The 14,262-nt window shown below is 44.1% G+C and overlaps 1 protein-coding gene across 1 annotated transcript in view; it reads right to left on the reverse strand.

Annotated features, from left to right (window-relative positions):
• SPATC1L (spermatogenesis and centriole associated 1 like) overlaps positions 1-14,262 on the reverse strand; it is a 168,964-nt gene that overhangs the window by 81,264 nt on the left and 73,438 nt on the right. Inside the window, exon 2 of the mRNA XM_086958709.1 lies at positions 7,047-7,412. Coding sequence (XP_086814835.1) covers positions 7,047-7,412 — 366 coding nt within the window. The remainder of the gene's footprint in view (positions 1-7,046; positions 7,413-14,262) is intronic.

Consider the following 14,262-nt stretch of genomic DNA (forward strand, 5'->3'; position numbering starts at 1 on the left):
ATATTTCCAGACAAAAGAATTCAGCTCTCTCTGACACTTCTCCAATAATTTGTTATCAAATGCCAGGGGGATGGTATTAAATATAAAAGTAAATTTAGGGAGGATAGACATCTTTATCAGACTAATTCTGCCTAGAATAGTCAATGGGAGATTGGACCAAGATTTTAACAATTTCTTACATTCATTAAACACTCTCTCCAGATTTACTAAGTTTGGGATATTCCATACCATGATGTCAGTTTTACTTGCATTTATCTCATACCCCGAGATGCGACCAAATTCTTCGGCTCTCTATATTACCTCTGGAAATGCGGTCTCCGGATCAGAGGTAAAAATTAAAATGTCGTCTGCATTAAGAGCTACCCGTCTTTCCCACTCCCCAAATCTAAATGATGGAATATTTACATCTCCCCTCAAAACTTCTGCAAATGGTTCGATGTATAGATTAAAGAGGAGAGGGGAAAGCGGGCAGCCTTGTCTTGTCCCTCTCAAGATTTTAAATGAGTTAGACAATGTGCCATTGATTATTAACCGTGCAGATGGCACATTGTGCATAAGTGATACAGCCCTACAGAACTTATCGCCGAAATTAAACTTCTTCAAGACAGCCCCTAGATAGGGCCAGTTGACCCTATCAAATGCTTTATTTGCATCTAAAGTGAGTGTTGCCAGCGGAAGGGAAAACAATGTGGCGATGTCAATTGCCCCCATCAGATCCTACGTCAGGTCTGATAGCTGGCGACCTCTGATGAATTCCCTCTGGTCCCAATGTATTATTTACCCCACTACTGAACCCACTCTAGATGACATAATGGAAGCAAAGATCTTATAGTCGCTGTTCAGTAGTGATATAGGATGGTTGGACCCACATAAAGTTGGGTCTTTACCAGGCTTAGGGATCAATACTATAGTAGCCTCACCCCAAGATCTAGGAGGGACTTAGGACTCGATTAAAGAGGGCTGTTAGAGTAGGGGCAATAACATCTACCAGAGCACGATATAATTCACTTGGAAGCCCATCAGCTGCGGCCTTACCCTGCTTGAGGGACCTAATGACATTTCTCACTTCCGTCTCAGAGATTTCCATCTCGATCCCATCGCTCTGTATGGACGAAAGGGACGGGAAAGAGATCTGATTTAGCCGTAAGTCCCTAGTCTGTTGTACGTCTGGGGTATCTTCCCTGTATATTTCCTCGAAGAACTCCCTAAAGCCAGTGCTTATCTCTCGATTAGAAGTCCTAGCAGCGGACTCACCTTCTACATTAATTTCTCTAATATAATTTTTGGCTTGATCGGCTTTAACCTTCCAAGCCAATATCTTGCCTGCTGCTTCTCCAAATTCAAAATGAGAGATTTTGCTTGCCTCCCATCTCTTCGTCACTCTCTCTTGTAATATGTTTTCTAGTTGGTTTTTCAGATCGCGCATATTTTTTTGATCTTGGGGTGAACCGATTGAGGCTCCGATCCTCTGCTCAATCTTTTCTAGTTCTTGTTCAAGATTTTGGATCTTCGATCGGTAAATTTTATGCCGATGGGAGGATCTGTTTGTTATACAACCTCTCAGGAATGCCTTTAGAGTCTCCCATACTGTGTCAAGAGAAGCTGAGGTCAAATTTATATCCAACAACGTCCTTGTTTCCTTCTTCAAATATGTCACTTCCTCTTGGTCTAACAGGATGGTACGATCAAATGACCAAGAAGGATGTTTGGTTTGAGCTGGGAGTTTAAAAGAAAATAAGAGAGCTGAATGATCTGATAAGTGGGAAGGGATATAATTAATACTGGTTAGAGAGTTTTGGAGACAATAACTGAATAACGCGAAATCAGTTCTTGACGTGTGTTTATATTTTAGATTTCTATAGGATATCCCTTGTTTATTACCCACTCTTTCTCTCCATATGTCTGCCAGGCCTAACTGTTCCATTATCCCCTTAAGAGATTGTCTTGAATTAGAAGGGGACTGACCTCTATGGTAGGATGATTTATCTAATTTTGGGTTCAATACAACATTAAAGTCCCCTGTCCACATTATTGGATCCAAAGAGGTCGTCAGATGGTTCCTTATTATTTCTAAATAGGAAGAATCATCAGTGTTAGGGCCGTAGTATCCTACTAGGTTACACACCCGACCGTTAATAGACATATTCACTATGAGCCATCTACCACTTTGATCTTCTTTGTAAGAAAGAATCTGAGCCTTCGGCGATTTATATTACATAGTATGAGAATTCCTCTAAAGTTGGCATTATGATCAGTGCTGATGAATTTGTCTATCCATCTTTGCTTTTTTAATATTATGTTGGCCTCACTTTTTAAGAGATGTGATTCTTGGATGACTATGATCTGCACTGGGGAGTCACGTAAATATTGCAAAATACGTTCTCTTCTACCACGCACACGCAGACCATTGACATTCCAAGATAAAAACTGGATAGAGGTCATCCTCTGACATCCAACTCTGTATATACTCCCCCGCAACTCATGATTATTGTATTATCCCGGAGATGACTGATTTTATTCGAGCTAGTAACTTGTCTTGGAAGGCCTGACTCCTGAGGATTTTTTTTACTTTTAATGCTTCGTATCTCCAGCGTCACCGTCGGAATTGGGTGGTGCTGGTGCTGGTACCGGTAGATGTGTTGCAGTGAGGAAGCCTTTCGATCTCCCCCCAGCAGCCCCACACCTCCTCGGAGCCTGTGGCAGAGAGCAGCCGTGGAGCTCCGCCGAGGTCGTTCGGCTCGTGGACTGCTGAGAGGTAGGCTGGGCTGCGCTGGGGAGGAGGGACAAAGATTGCAGCGATTATGGGTTCCCTCAGAGGGCGTCGATGTAGCGGTTGGAGTCAGAGAAGGGGAACAAAGCGCAACAAAACGTGAGTGTGGGGCTAGTGGGGTTAGCTTTGCCTCTGTTGAGACCTGGGTCAAAATAAATGCAGAAGTGGGAGGCTACGAGGTGACCTCAAAGATAATCGGATCTAAAGATAAAAGCGCCGCTCTCTGAATTACGAGTACTAAGAGCACTAAGAGCTCTAAAAGCGCAATTGAGAAGACGAGAAAGAAACAGAGGGCAGCTAAAAAAAGACTACAACTCCCAGAGTCCTCTTCCCCAGACGAAGTTGCGACAGTAAAGCCTTCCATATCTGTCACATCGGACTCAGCAAATACGAGGCTAAAACAGAAACCTATAACTAAGGGGAAAAAGGCAGTAAAAAAAATAGTAGAGGTGGCCCACAAGGAGGAGGTAAACCCCTAAATTCAACCTATAGCACTGGGAAGATTACCCCCTCCTTGCGTTCTTACTTTAAAGTTTTACCTCAAGTTTTCGATTTGACTCCGGCCCACAGTTTAGTTAAGGGGGATAGTATACCTACACCTTCTCTTTGCTTATCCAATGCCACAAATCCCAATCACCACAGCATTAATTGCAAGCCTAAGTCTCCTATCCTAGTATCAGATATGGCGGAATTTCCAGCTCTTCCAATACCAAGTGTTGTGGAAAAAAATATTCTAGAAAATGAAGGAAGTGACCAAACCGCAGCATCCCAAGAAAGTCCACATAATTTAGAGGTGGGAGAGGAAGAACAAGGAGACAAAAGTAAGAGGCCCACCCACACAGAGAGTGCTTTGGAAGTTCTGGCTCTCTCAATAGCCTCAATGATTTACTGATTTCTAAGGCAAACCAGAACGATATTCGGACGTCCTGTGAGGCATTGGAAAGGAAGGTGGACGGGCTGGTTGAAAGAACAAAGATATTGGAGGGATCTGTTGGGGCAATGAAGGCAAATCTGGAAGCAGCCGAGTCAAAAATCCATAACTTACGGAGGGAAGGTGATGCCTTGAAAGAAAGGGTGGAATCGCTAGAGAATTATTCGAGACAAAATAACTTGCGCCTCCTCAAGATACCGGAGGGAAAGGAAGGAGGAGACCTAAAGTCTTACACAATCAGACTATTGAAGGACTCTCTAAAATTTGAGGAGTCAATAGAGGAGCTCGATAAGGATATACAGAGAATCCATCGGGATCCTTTCCAGCTGAATCCCGGCAGATCTAAACCTCGGAAAGTCTTGATTAATGTCTTGACGTATTCTTTGAAAGACTCTATTCTAATGTTCACGAAAACATTGAGCGCCTGTTGTCTTCTATTCAGTGACTACTTCATCTCATGGTATTTCTTCATTCTTTCTAGAATACACAAGTATTCATGTTATTCTGTCTCCATTTCCCTAGGCCCAGAAATACTTTAGGTGCACATGGCTCCTGCAATATGTATTTTCGCTCTTCTTGGGTAACGCTCTATCTTACGCGCTACATCATGTCTGCTTCCATCTGATACTGCTGGAAAACTTTCTTCACCAACCTTAGTGCCCACCTTGTCAGAATCTGTGCTTTGCTAACATCTGGGAAGATGAAGGTCTGCAACATGTCATATAAAGGTTTTCTCTTTTCCTGTCTATGCGTTCCTTGAGTTTGAGATAGGTTGCTCTTCCTGATGTGAAACTCCAAGTTGCTTCTTAATTGAAGCATTCTTTTCTTTGTGCCTCTCGTCCGCTCTTGCCAAGGCAATGTGAGGCCGGGACTCGCAGTGAAACATGCTTCTTGATTGGTTGTATCCTAGTATTCTGGAGCAGGCTCCTCAAATATTGTTTCAGCTCTCTGTAGCAACCCTTCATTCCGTAGAGCCTGCATCAACACAGGGTACAACATTTATGAATCATATCCCAAATCTTCCATTGTAATTGGAATTTGCAAGTGAATACTGATGTCCTCCTGGAGCACTGAACACATTGTAGGGAAGCTTCCAGAAACATGATTGATAGTATTCCAAAGTTTTGTGGCCACAGAACACAATCTTCCTCCAAATTCCACTGCAATCTACAGATCCCCTCCCACTCTGACCCCTCTATCATTCTAGCATATCTTTGCACTGATCCCTGGCCTCTTCCATTCAGCATATGAATGATGTTGCCCAAATGCCATTCGTGCTTCCATTTGCAAAGATAAGGGAAACTGAAATGTTCCTCTCAGTTGCATTAATTAGAGTAGGGCTTGATTAAAGGATGGGGGAATATACCCACAGTGAGAACCCTGTATCTGAATTTGCAACATCACATGCTGAAAATGCACATGCAAACAAAGGCCTCCTTTAGAGTCTGGAGGGCGGCCCATCGACCAGCCAGATCGGTGGAAGCATTAGTCTCCTCTCCTTTGGTAGAGGACCACCCACCGGATTTAGAGATCCCAGCCAGGTGGGTGTGGATCTCTGCGCTTTGATGGAAGCAACTGCTGTTGTGGTGCCATTCACGCCACGGAACTTTTGCTATGTTTGATGCGTCCATTTGACAAAGTTTGTGTTTTCTAAAATAAAAAAATAATGCCCCTGACGCGCAGGAATTTTTGTTCCTTTACATGGTACCATATTGTGTTCCCCACCCAGGACTTTCATGCATGGTTCTGGAAATTGAAAATGAGGATGGTTGCCCCCACCACCCCCAAATAAATTTAGGTTAAGTGCCACTGCGACTAAATGGGCAGTATGGTCATGTAGGAATGGTAACACTATCACTATGTACTTTGCACATACAGTTTTAAGACAATGTGTGATGGCTTTTAACTATATCACATGCAAATATGCCTGTATAACGTGGAATACAATGTTAAACAATAATCTTGAGCGCTGTAATACCTTGCAGTCTCTATATCATTACAAACCTTTAAAAAACACAGACATAACAAAGGGGATGGACAGGAGAATTTCAATGTACTCTTCTAGACAAGTACTAAGGGCCTCATTTATATTTGGATGAATGTGAATATCTTCCAAAAAGGTAGTGGAGCCATAGTAATAAATGCACTTATGTCAATGGCACTCTGAATACGATGGACAGGACATCCGCAATGCTTTGCAGTGATCTACCAAACCCTAAATTAGTATTAAATCTTAGAAACTGAATTACTGTGTTGGACAGATCACTATTTGTACACATTCTAACTAGTGATTCTGATGGACGACAGGTGAAGAAGATACCCGATAAAAGCAGAACCTGCTTCTGCAAGACAAACTTCTTATAATAAGTTGCTCGGCTCTGCGACATCCTAAAGTGGATGCATCATGACCCTCCTTAAATACTTTTCGAAAACCCTCACCCACCAAGGTTAACACTTGGTGGCATGCTTCATCACTGTGTCCAACCCGCTCTGCTGCGGAACGGGGCGTGCTGCGACCTACAGATTACGCGGGAGCACTTTGAGTGACAATGCAATGACAAAAGAATATGCAGTCTCCCGTGGCTCCCAAATAGGTAACCAGGCAGAGTAGTCTTGACAAGAGTGTGACTTCAGACTTCACTCTCCTCCGGAGGAACCATGAAGAAATAGCTGAAATTCAATAATATCCCGATAAATGATCGTAAGGCAGGTGGTACAAGTATGTACACCTTTTGTTAGCATGCTTTAAAGTACTTAGCTAGTATTTGACTTTAGGAGTGGAACCAGGCAATTACAATAGTAGTGATTTCCCATTGTCCTGAGGAATAGCCAATAGGAGTATGGCTAGAAATATGTCAACCTTTTAGGAATTAAGAACATTACCCCTTCTTTCCTAATAAATCCCCCCTGCTTTTAACTATACCTACAACAGGTCAGAATAAAGAACTAAACCTACTAGCCAGGTATATTTAAAAAGACTTCAAGATCCGCCCCCACTCCTCCCTCCAGATTCATCTTCTTTTGTGATTGCATAGTCATTCAAAGTGCTTCAGCGTAATCCTTAAATTGCAGCACGCCCCGTTTCGCAGTGGAACGGGATGGATCCAAAGATGAAGCATGCCACCAAGGGGAAACCTGGGTGGGTGATGGTTTTATGAAAAACTTTGTTTTTTCCTAGGAAAGGGTCAGACTCTTCCGAATTGCCGGGTGCTTGTTTTGTGTTATAAATCTCTTTTGGAGGACGCACTCAGCTCATCCCTCTCACTCCCTTTTTATTTTTTGTTACTTCCTTAAATACTAGAACAGCCATTCTGGGGCATAGGATCCCATGTACTCAGAACTCACCGCTCAGAAAATAGATAGGGGTGCTCATGTTCTGGCCCACCAGGGGTAAACAGGGATCTGAGAACCAGACTCTCTTTGCCTTGCATTTTTCCTCTGTATCTGACAGTGGCTTTTCTGTTGAGCCGTCGCCTGCCTCTCCGGAACCTTGGCTGGGTATCTGATCCGGAGAATGAAGCGAGAAGAGTCCAGAGCCGACAACAGTCTGAGGGACACACCTCAAGTTCTGAAGACCATTCTCCCTGCAGTTAGCACCATGATTTGAAGAAAGTAAAAATTTCAGTGAAGGGCTGGATGAAGATTCTTGACCCTCCAGGAACTTGTTCAACCTTCGGCGCTGTATTGGGCTGTAATTAAGGCATCGTAAGGCTGTGAAACAGAAAAACAACACAAAAAAATCACTAACAGGACTCCAACAGCAGAACAAGCATATAGACACTACTGGCAAGGAACCAAAGACTGGAATTCAAGGCCAGCAATCAGAGCAGAGGTAGCAGCGAAAAACTGAAGTAATTCAGGGAACAACCTTTATTAATTCCAGTTACTGATGAGGACCAACAAGGCCACATTATGTCTGTGGTTTTGGTTTATTGGTGAAGTGGCCCTGTGGTTCTGTCTTGACTGTCCACCTTGGGGCAGGCCAAGGCTGCTTTGTGTATGATTGGCCCATGTTTGGAGTGGCACAGTGACCAAAATATAGATGGCCTCAAACGTGCCCAGAGTAAACACCAGTGGCTGAGATTAATAAAAGTAGTTCACGGATCCTTTTGTGATTTTTCTTCCTTATAACCCACATTAAAATATAACTCCCAGAGAGCATAATCAGTATTATAAAAGATCTCTGGTCCAATCAATTACAAATTCCAAACCAACTAGAAGGCATTCTGCTCAGAGCATGCTATAGAACAAATATACTCTGTTACTTACATTGGTATACTTTCACGCTGCATAGCACAAGGCCAGTTGGTTCACCTAAACTATAACAGGAAATGCACACTTGACGCAACATCTATTCCCTAATCTAGGAGACGCTACTGCGTGCCCACGTAGAGGATGACTCTGGAGAGAGCACCAATCCGAGGTGACAAAACAGGTGTAATGATCTTTCCAATAAAGGATAAAATGCAGTCCATAGCAACCCCCAGATGGCCCAGAGGGTAGTTCGCTTCGAGTTGTCAAGAGAGTTAAAATAGGTCTTGAAATGCTCTTATGTTTATTTGAAGTTTACCTTATTGTTGCGATTAAATGTTTGAGTGTTTAAAATGGATGTATTGTAGTTATTGTAATGATATTTTGTGTGAATGGGTGAGTGAATCATTAGTGCAGCAGGAGTAGGTGTACCGGGCCCCACTGGTCTGACACGTCCACTGAACCCTGGTGTTGGTGTATTTTGCAATTAAAACAGCAGGCATGGGGTCCAATTTATTCATTACAGTAGAGCCCGTGACACTGGCTAAGCCACTGAAAGACAACACTATTAATCGTACAGGTGAATGGCTGGTACTGTAAGTTTCAAAATAAATGTGGTGATACGCTGTCATATTTTACACTATTAGATTAGCCTTATGTAGCTAAATATAAGGTGGTAAGCATTGATATTTACAACCCACTGACCTATATTAATAAGAATGATGTTTTGCAGTATAGATTAGTCTTGAATGGGTGGCATCAATTTTGTATACTGGCCGCCATTTTAGATTTTGGTTAAGAATAAGTACGCAGTGAGCTCTAAACTGCGAACGAGATAGGCCCAAATAGTTGTGCCATGACACTTGTTGTTCACCTAATAAGAATACGCCCAGTTTCATTTCTGTTCTGAGCAAGAGGCGCTGTCTCGCTAATAAATAGGCTAATTCTGTGTCTGTAAGCAATGTACTGTTCACAGCACCTCTCCTGCGCGGGGAGGAGTGGGGAAGTAGCTGGACGACCTTGAGCAGGAGATGGTGTGTGCCCATCTCGGGCTGGTGATGTACGCCCCCCTGCCTCCCTAGAAGACGCATCACGCATCCCAAACCTGTAACTTTCCCTTGTAGGCATGCTCAAAGGGTTCATGACGTGTTTGATGTATTATATTACGCTGCATACCATTATTGATTCAGCCCGGTAGCAAGCATTGCATGCGGCTTGTTGTATTTGGGAACCTCTGCAGAGTATTGATAATAAACTGCTTGTTTGTATTTCTCTACTGACTGACCGACTCTTCTATAATGTAAGTAAGGCCGAGAGTTGGTTTAATAACCCGATTGACCCTATTTGGGTCACTGCCTTCAGTTGGCGCCCGAACACAGTCTCCGTGTTATCACCCGTCGCAGCCACAAACGGGTCATGAGGTCGGGGTGCCGGCAGGTCAGGTGGGGGGATCGACGGGTACCCCACAGATAGAGCTTTGTCTCTGTGAAGCTTGCTCCGCCCGCCTGATCAAAGGTGCCCTGCCTAGTGGTGATATGCCAGAGTCCGAGAGTTGGCGAGACCTTGGAGCTGACCAGGTTGGTCTGGAGAGTCAGTGGTAGAGAATTTTGTGCGAAACCTGGAGGAGTAACCAGGTGAGTGAACTTCTGTACGTTTTAGTTCCTGGAAATTTACTGGCGCCAGTCTTGAGGTGGTGTTGGACTGACCCGTGCGAGGTAGACCGTTGACGTCCGCCTTTCGGTGTGAACTTGAACTGCTCCGGGTGATTCGGGTTCTTGAGACCCATCTCATGAGGGTTCTTGGGTATCACCGGGAGGGGCAGGGCCTTCGGGCGTGTTTCCTGGACGGAGCCACACTACCAACTTGAGGGAGACAGTACCGATCGGTCTGTGCTCTGATAGAGGTGCCGGCCTGTGAAGGTGATGTTGCCATCGAGCTGTATCTTAGTGGTCCTGAACCATGCATTAGACGAGCCTTAGTGGCGTACCTCATGGGCAGCGCCGGACCACGCCTTGTGAGGCAGACCCAGAGTTGTACTCTAGTGTGAGACAAGCTGCTGGGCTGTGCTCTGATAGCGAGTTTAATCTAAATGGTATGGCAGATTCCTAGGACTGAATCTCGTAGTGGTTTGAGAGTTGTTACTGACTCTACGAGCTACAAGATACGAGATAGGTTTTAGATTGTGTCGAGATGCAATAGGATCGAGTTGGGCTATCCTTACACGTAACAGAGGCTCTTAGGTGGTGCTTGGTGAAGGCTGTTTGGGCCATGTTGTACTGCATACCTAAGAGGTTTGTTCGTACAGATTTTTGTTCGTATTTTGTGTAATGATTTTTGGACAAGAAGACGTGGATTTGCTTTGCGCTTGCGCAGTGGAAACTACTTCGTATTTTATATTAACCCCTTAAGCGCTGCGCCCGTCCAGCGGCCGACGGCACCACTACCTCAGGAGTGCTGCCGTCGGCCGTTGGACGTTCCAACTGCACCTGCGCAATGGAACGTTCAGCACTGGAGCTGGACGTTCCAAAGCAGCTAAGGTGTTAAGATGCCGTGTTTTAGTAAACTTGGATGTTTTGTAAGTCGCTGTTGTTGTTCACGTGATCGATTGGAGGGAAGACAACCTGCCCCCTCAGAGGGTACCCCGAATTATGACATGTGCGTAAAGCATGGCATTGGCCTTATTGTATTTAGCACTCTATGGCATAAGTATACAAAGGATAATGCTCATTTGCAGTGGCCACTTGAGGGTTCGTTTGATGAACAGAAATTGAAATTTTTAGAAAGAAAGCTGTTTGCTAAGAAGAGTGGGCAGTCAATGTTTGATATGTTAATGGCTTGGCAGAAGGAGGCAAAGCAGCAGCGTTTCGGCTGAAAGCTGTGAAAAGTTATGTAGTTAAACATGATAGTGATACTTTTGTTGAAGATCTGTTAGACACTCTGCACCACCGCCTTATGTTCCTGCGCCAAAATATCCAACTGTTTCAGCTTCCCAGGCCCGGCCTCAGGGGCTCTGGCTTCAGTTCTTAGCCCCATTGATTCTTCCCCTGCTAACATTCCGAGTTTACAGTTGACGCCTTCTGGACATTATAGTACTTTATCGATGCCCAGATTGGAGGATATTCCTCCATCTGTGGCTCTTGCTTCTGCGCCTTCTGATTTGACTCGTTTTACCCCCTCTAGTCAAGATCGCTCTTCAATGATACCTGTCCCTTCATCTACTCTTTCAACAGGAGATGTTTCATCTCCCATAATGCAATTTGACTGAACGCCTGTGAGTGGATTGTCCCCAGGAAGTCGAGTGAATGCGTATGCCCGGTGAGTAGAGTGTTGGTACATTCTGCAGTAAGTGACTGGGAGAAAGAAGTGGTGGCAAACCAGTTTGCACAGTGGATTCGACATCTGATCTATACGGTTGAGACAGTGTGGGATGTGATGAGACAGTATGAACCACTTATGCAGCGGCTCGCGCGTCAGCGTATGTGTGCGGTGTTGAAGAGTTTGTGGGAGCAACATTTTAATGCTGAAGTCCCAAGGGAGATTTGTGAGATACGAGATGGTGTGTATGGTTATGACATGGCTCCTGCTGCTGTGTTGAATAAGGTTACTGTTTTGTTGAAATATCAAAATAGGATGCTCAAAGAAAATTCTGCAGCATTAGCACAGTTCCCTTTGAGAGAAGTTCACCCCATATATCAATACCAGCAGTATTGAATGCTACAGGTGATGTTATATGACCCCAGGTGGGGGCATGCTTTCAAGAGCAATGGGTGTATACCCCTTGGAAAAAAAGTGAAGTACTTGCCAATTGCCAGAACCTAGAAAGAATTCGACTGCTTATTATAAGGAATTGACTGAGGCTGCCGACTCAACAGTTATGAAGTTAGCTGACATTATGTTGACTTCTGGTGCCGACTGACATCTGGAGACAGGTACACTTGGTAGACCATGTGTTAGATTTAGGGACAACATGGGATCTAATAAAGTTATGGGATCAAGAACAGAAGCTGGGTGAGAAGCCAAGAGCAGAAATATTAGTTTTCCCTGGCTGCATCATTTCATACCTGGATTCATTTATTGCTCCAAAGAAAGTGGATTGGGATAAGCTAACGGCATGCTGTCAAAAGAAAGATGAGAGTGTGTCAGATTTTTTTATAAGATATGAGGGAGTGGACAGGATTTGTCAGTGGTTGGTGAAGTTCGGCTGTTTGTCGATAGTTTTGTTAATAATTTGCTTCCTGAGATTGCAGCCAGGATGAAGGCGGTGGAAAGTACCTGGTCCACATCCACTCCCTCGAGAATATTGAGCATGGCTCAATATTATGAACATCGAGAGAATGAGTAGAAACAGAGTGCAGAGAAGAAAGGGAAGGAATTAAAGATTAAGGTGTTGTTGCAGCAGATGCAGGGAAGTAGAGGAACAGGAAGGGGTCAACCGCAAACACAACAGCGATGGTCCATACCACGAGGTGGTGGAACGAGCGCTCCATATGTATCTGTGGGACCTAATCAATGTGCGTACTGCAAAGAACAGGAAATCTTCGAGGACGAGGTAGAGGATCGGGAGGACAGGATGAAAGGAGACCAGTACGATTTGAAAATGTTGAAAAGGATCAGAACTACTTTGATGATCCTAGAGGACGACAGTATTGTCGTGAGGATTGTGATGTAGATGCAAAACAGGGAGGTCCATTAACAGCTAGGACAGTGATGGACATGGCGTGGGACACGTTTCGGTGAATGTAGATCAAAGCGGACCTTATGTTGCTGCAGGTTTGCTTGGTACCTTCCAAAAGTTTTTAGTTGACACTGGTGCTATGAACAGCTCTGTTTCCCGTTCGCTGGTTCCTGGGCCAGCTCTGTCTGGCAAGAATAATGTTTCAGTGGGATTTTCATGCACACCAGTTGTTAGTCCCATCTCTAAGCCCCTTGCTTTGACAATTGGTCAGTTTTCAGTGAAATCTTCATTTCTTTTGAAAAAATTGCATGCAACTATTTATTGTTCCCCATATGGTGTTTCCATGATGATTGGACCCGGTGTGATGTGGCCAAAACAGCATTTTGCCAAATGCGCCCCTCTCACTGACTAATTCAAGGACGTGCCAAGTGTGTTGTGGGCGACAGATGCTACGGACGTAGGACTGTTACAGATCCCACCAGTTTCCATTCAGGTTAAGGACAATGTTTCTCTGCCCCGTATTCCCCAGTATAAAATATCGCAAGCAGGTGAGACAGCTTTGTTAAAAATAATAAATGATTTGATTGCCTCTGGAGTAGTCGAGGAAGCAGTTTCTAATGTATGTAACAGCCCTATTCTTCTGATTCTTAAGATGGTCCCGACGGATTCCCCTGATGCCCATCTGGATGTGTACCGTTTTATTATTGACCTTCGGGATATTATTAAAATAGTTGTACCACAATTTCCTGTTGTTCCTGATATTACTTTGATCTTGACCATGATCCCTCATACAGCTCGGTATTTCCCTGTGATAGATATGAAGAATGCTTTCTTTAGCATTCCGATTCATCCAGATTCATGGTATCTTTTCGGTTTTAATTTATCTGGGAAAAGCTTTGTTTTCTGACGAGTTCCTCAGGGGTATACTGAAAGTCTTAGTATCTATAGTCAAGCTTTGAAAGTGCAAATGGATTCCTTATTACCTCCGGCTGGTAATGTATTGTTGCAATATGTTGATGATCTCCTTGTGGCCTCTGACACTGAAGAAGGATGTAAGGAAGCCACAGTTAAATTGTTGATGCATTTGGCACAAAATGAACATAAAGCGTCGTTTTCTAAGTTTCAGTATTGTCGACAGGAGGTTACCTGTTTAGGTCACCTCCTATCGAAGGAGGGTAGAAGATTGACACCTGAACGTATTTCTGCAGTCAATAAAATGGGTGCACCCAAGACACAGAGAAAAGTGCAAGCTTTTCTTGGAATGAATTCATATTGTAGGCATTGGATTCTGAACTATTCTTTGATTGTGAAACATCTTCTTCTCTTAACTACGAAGGAAGTGAGGGAACCTTTTCCGTGGACGCTTGAGTGTCAGCATGCCTTCGAACAGCTGAAGCATGCATTGTGTTCTGCTCCTGTTCTTGGTACTCCTGACAATATGAAGCATTTTGTATTGTAAGTTCATGAAGTGGATGGCTGCGCATTGAGTGTGTTGACACAGGCTTTCGGTGGTAAGTACCGGCCCTGTGCTTATTTTTCTGCAGTCCTTGACAACGTGGCTAGAGTGCTCCCGAGCTGTCTGAGAGCCGCTGCTGCGGTGGCAATCTCAATCAGACAATCGGCAGGGCTTGTCCT

Source organism: Lissotriton vulgaris, chromosome 2_1 (genome assembly GCF_964263255.1).
Source record: "Lissotriton vulgaris chromosome 2_1, aLisVul1.2, whole genome shotgun sequence".
Taxonomy (NCBI): Eukaryota; Metazoa; Chordata; class Amphibia; order Caudata; family Salamandridae; genus Lissotriton; species Lissotriton vulgaris.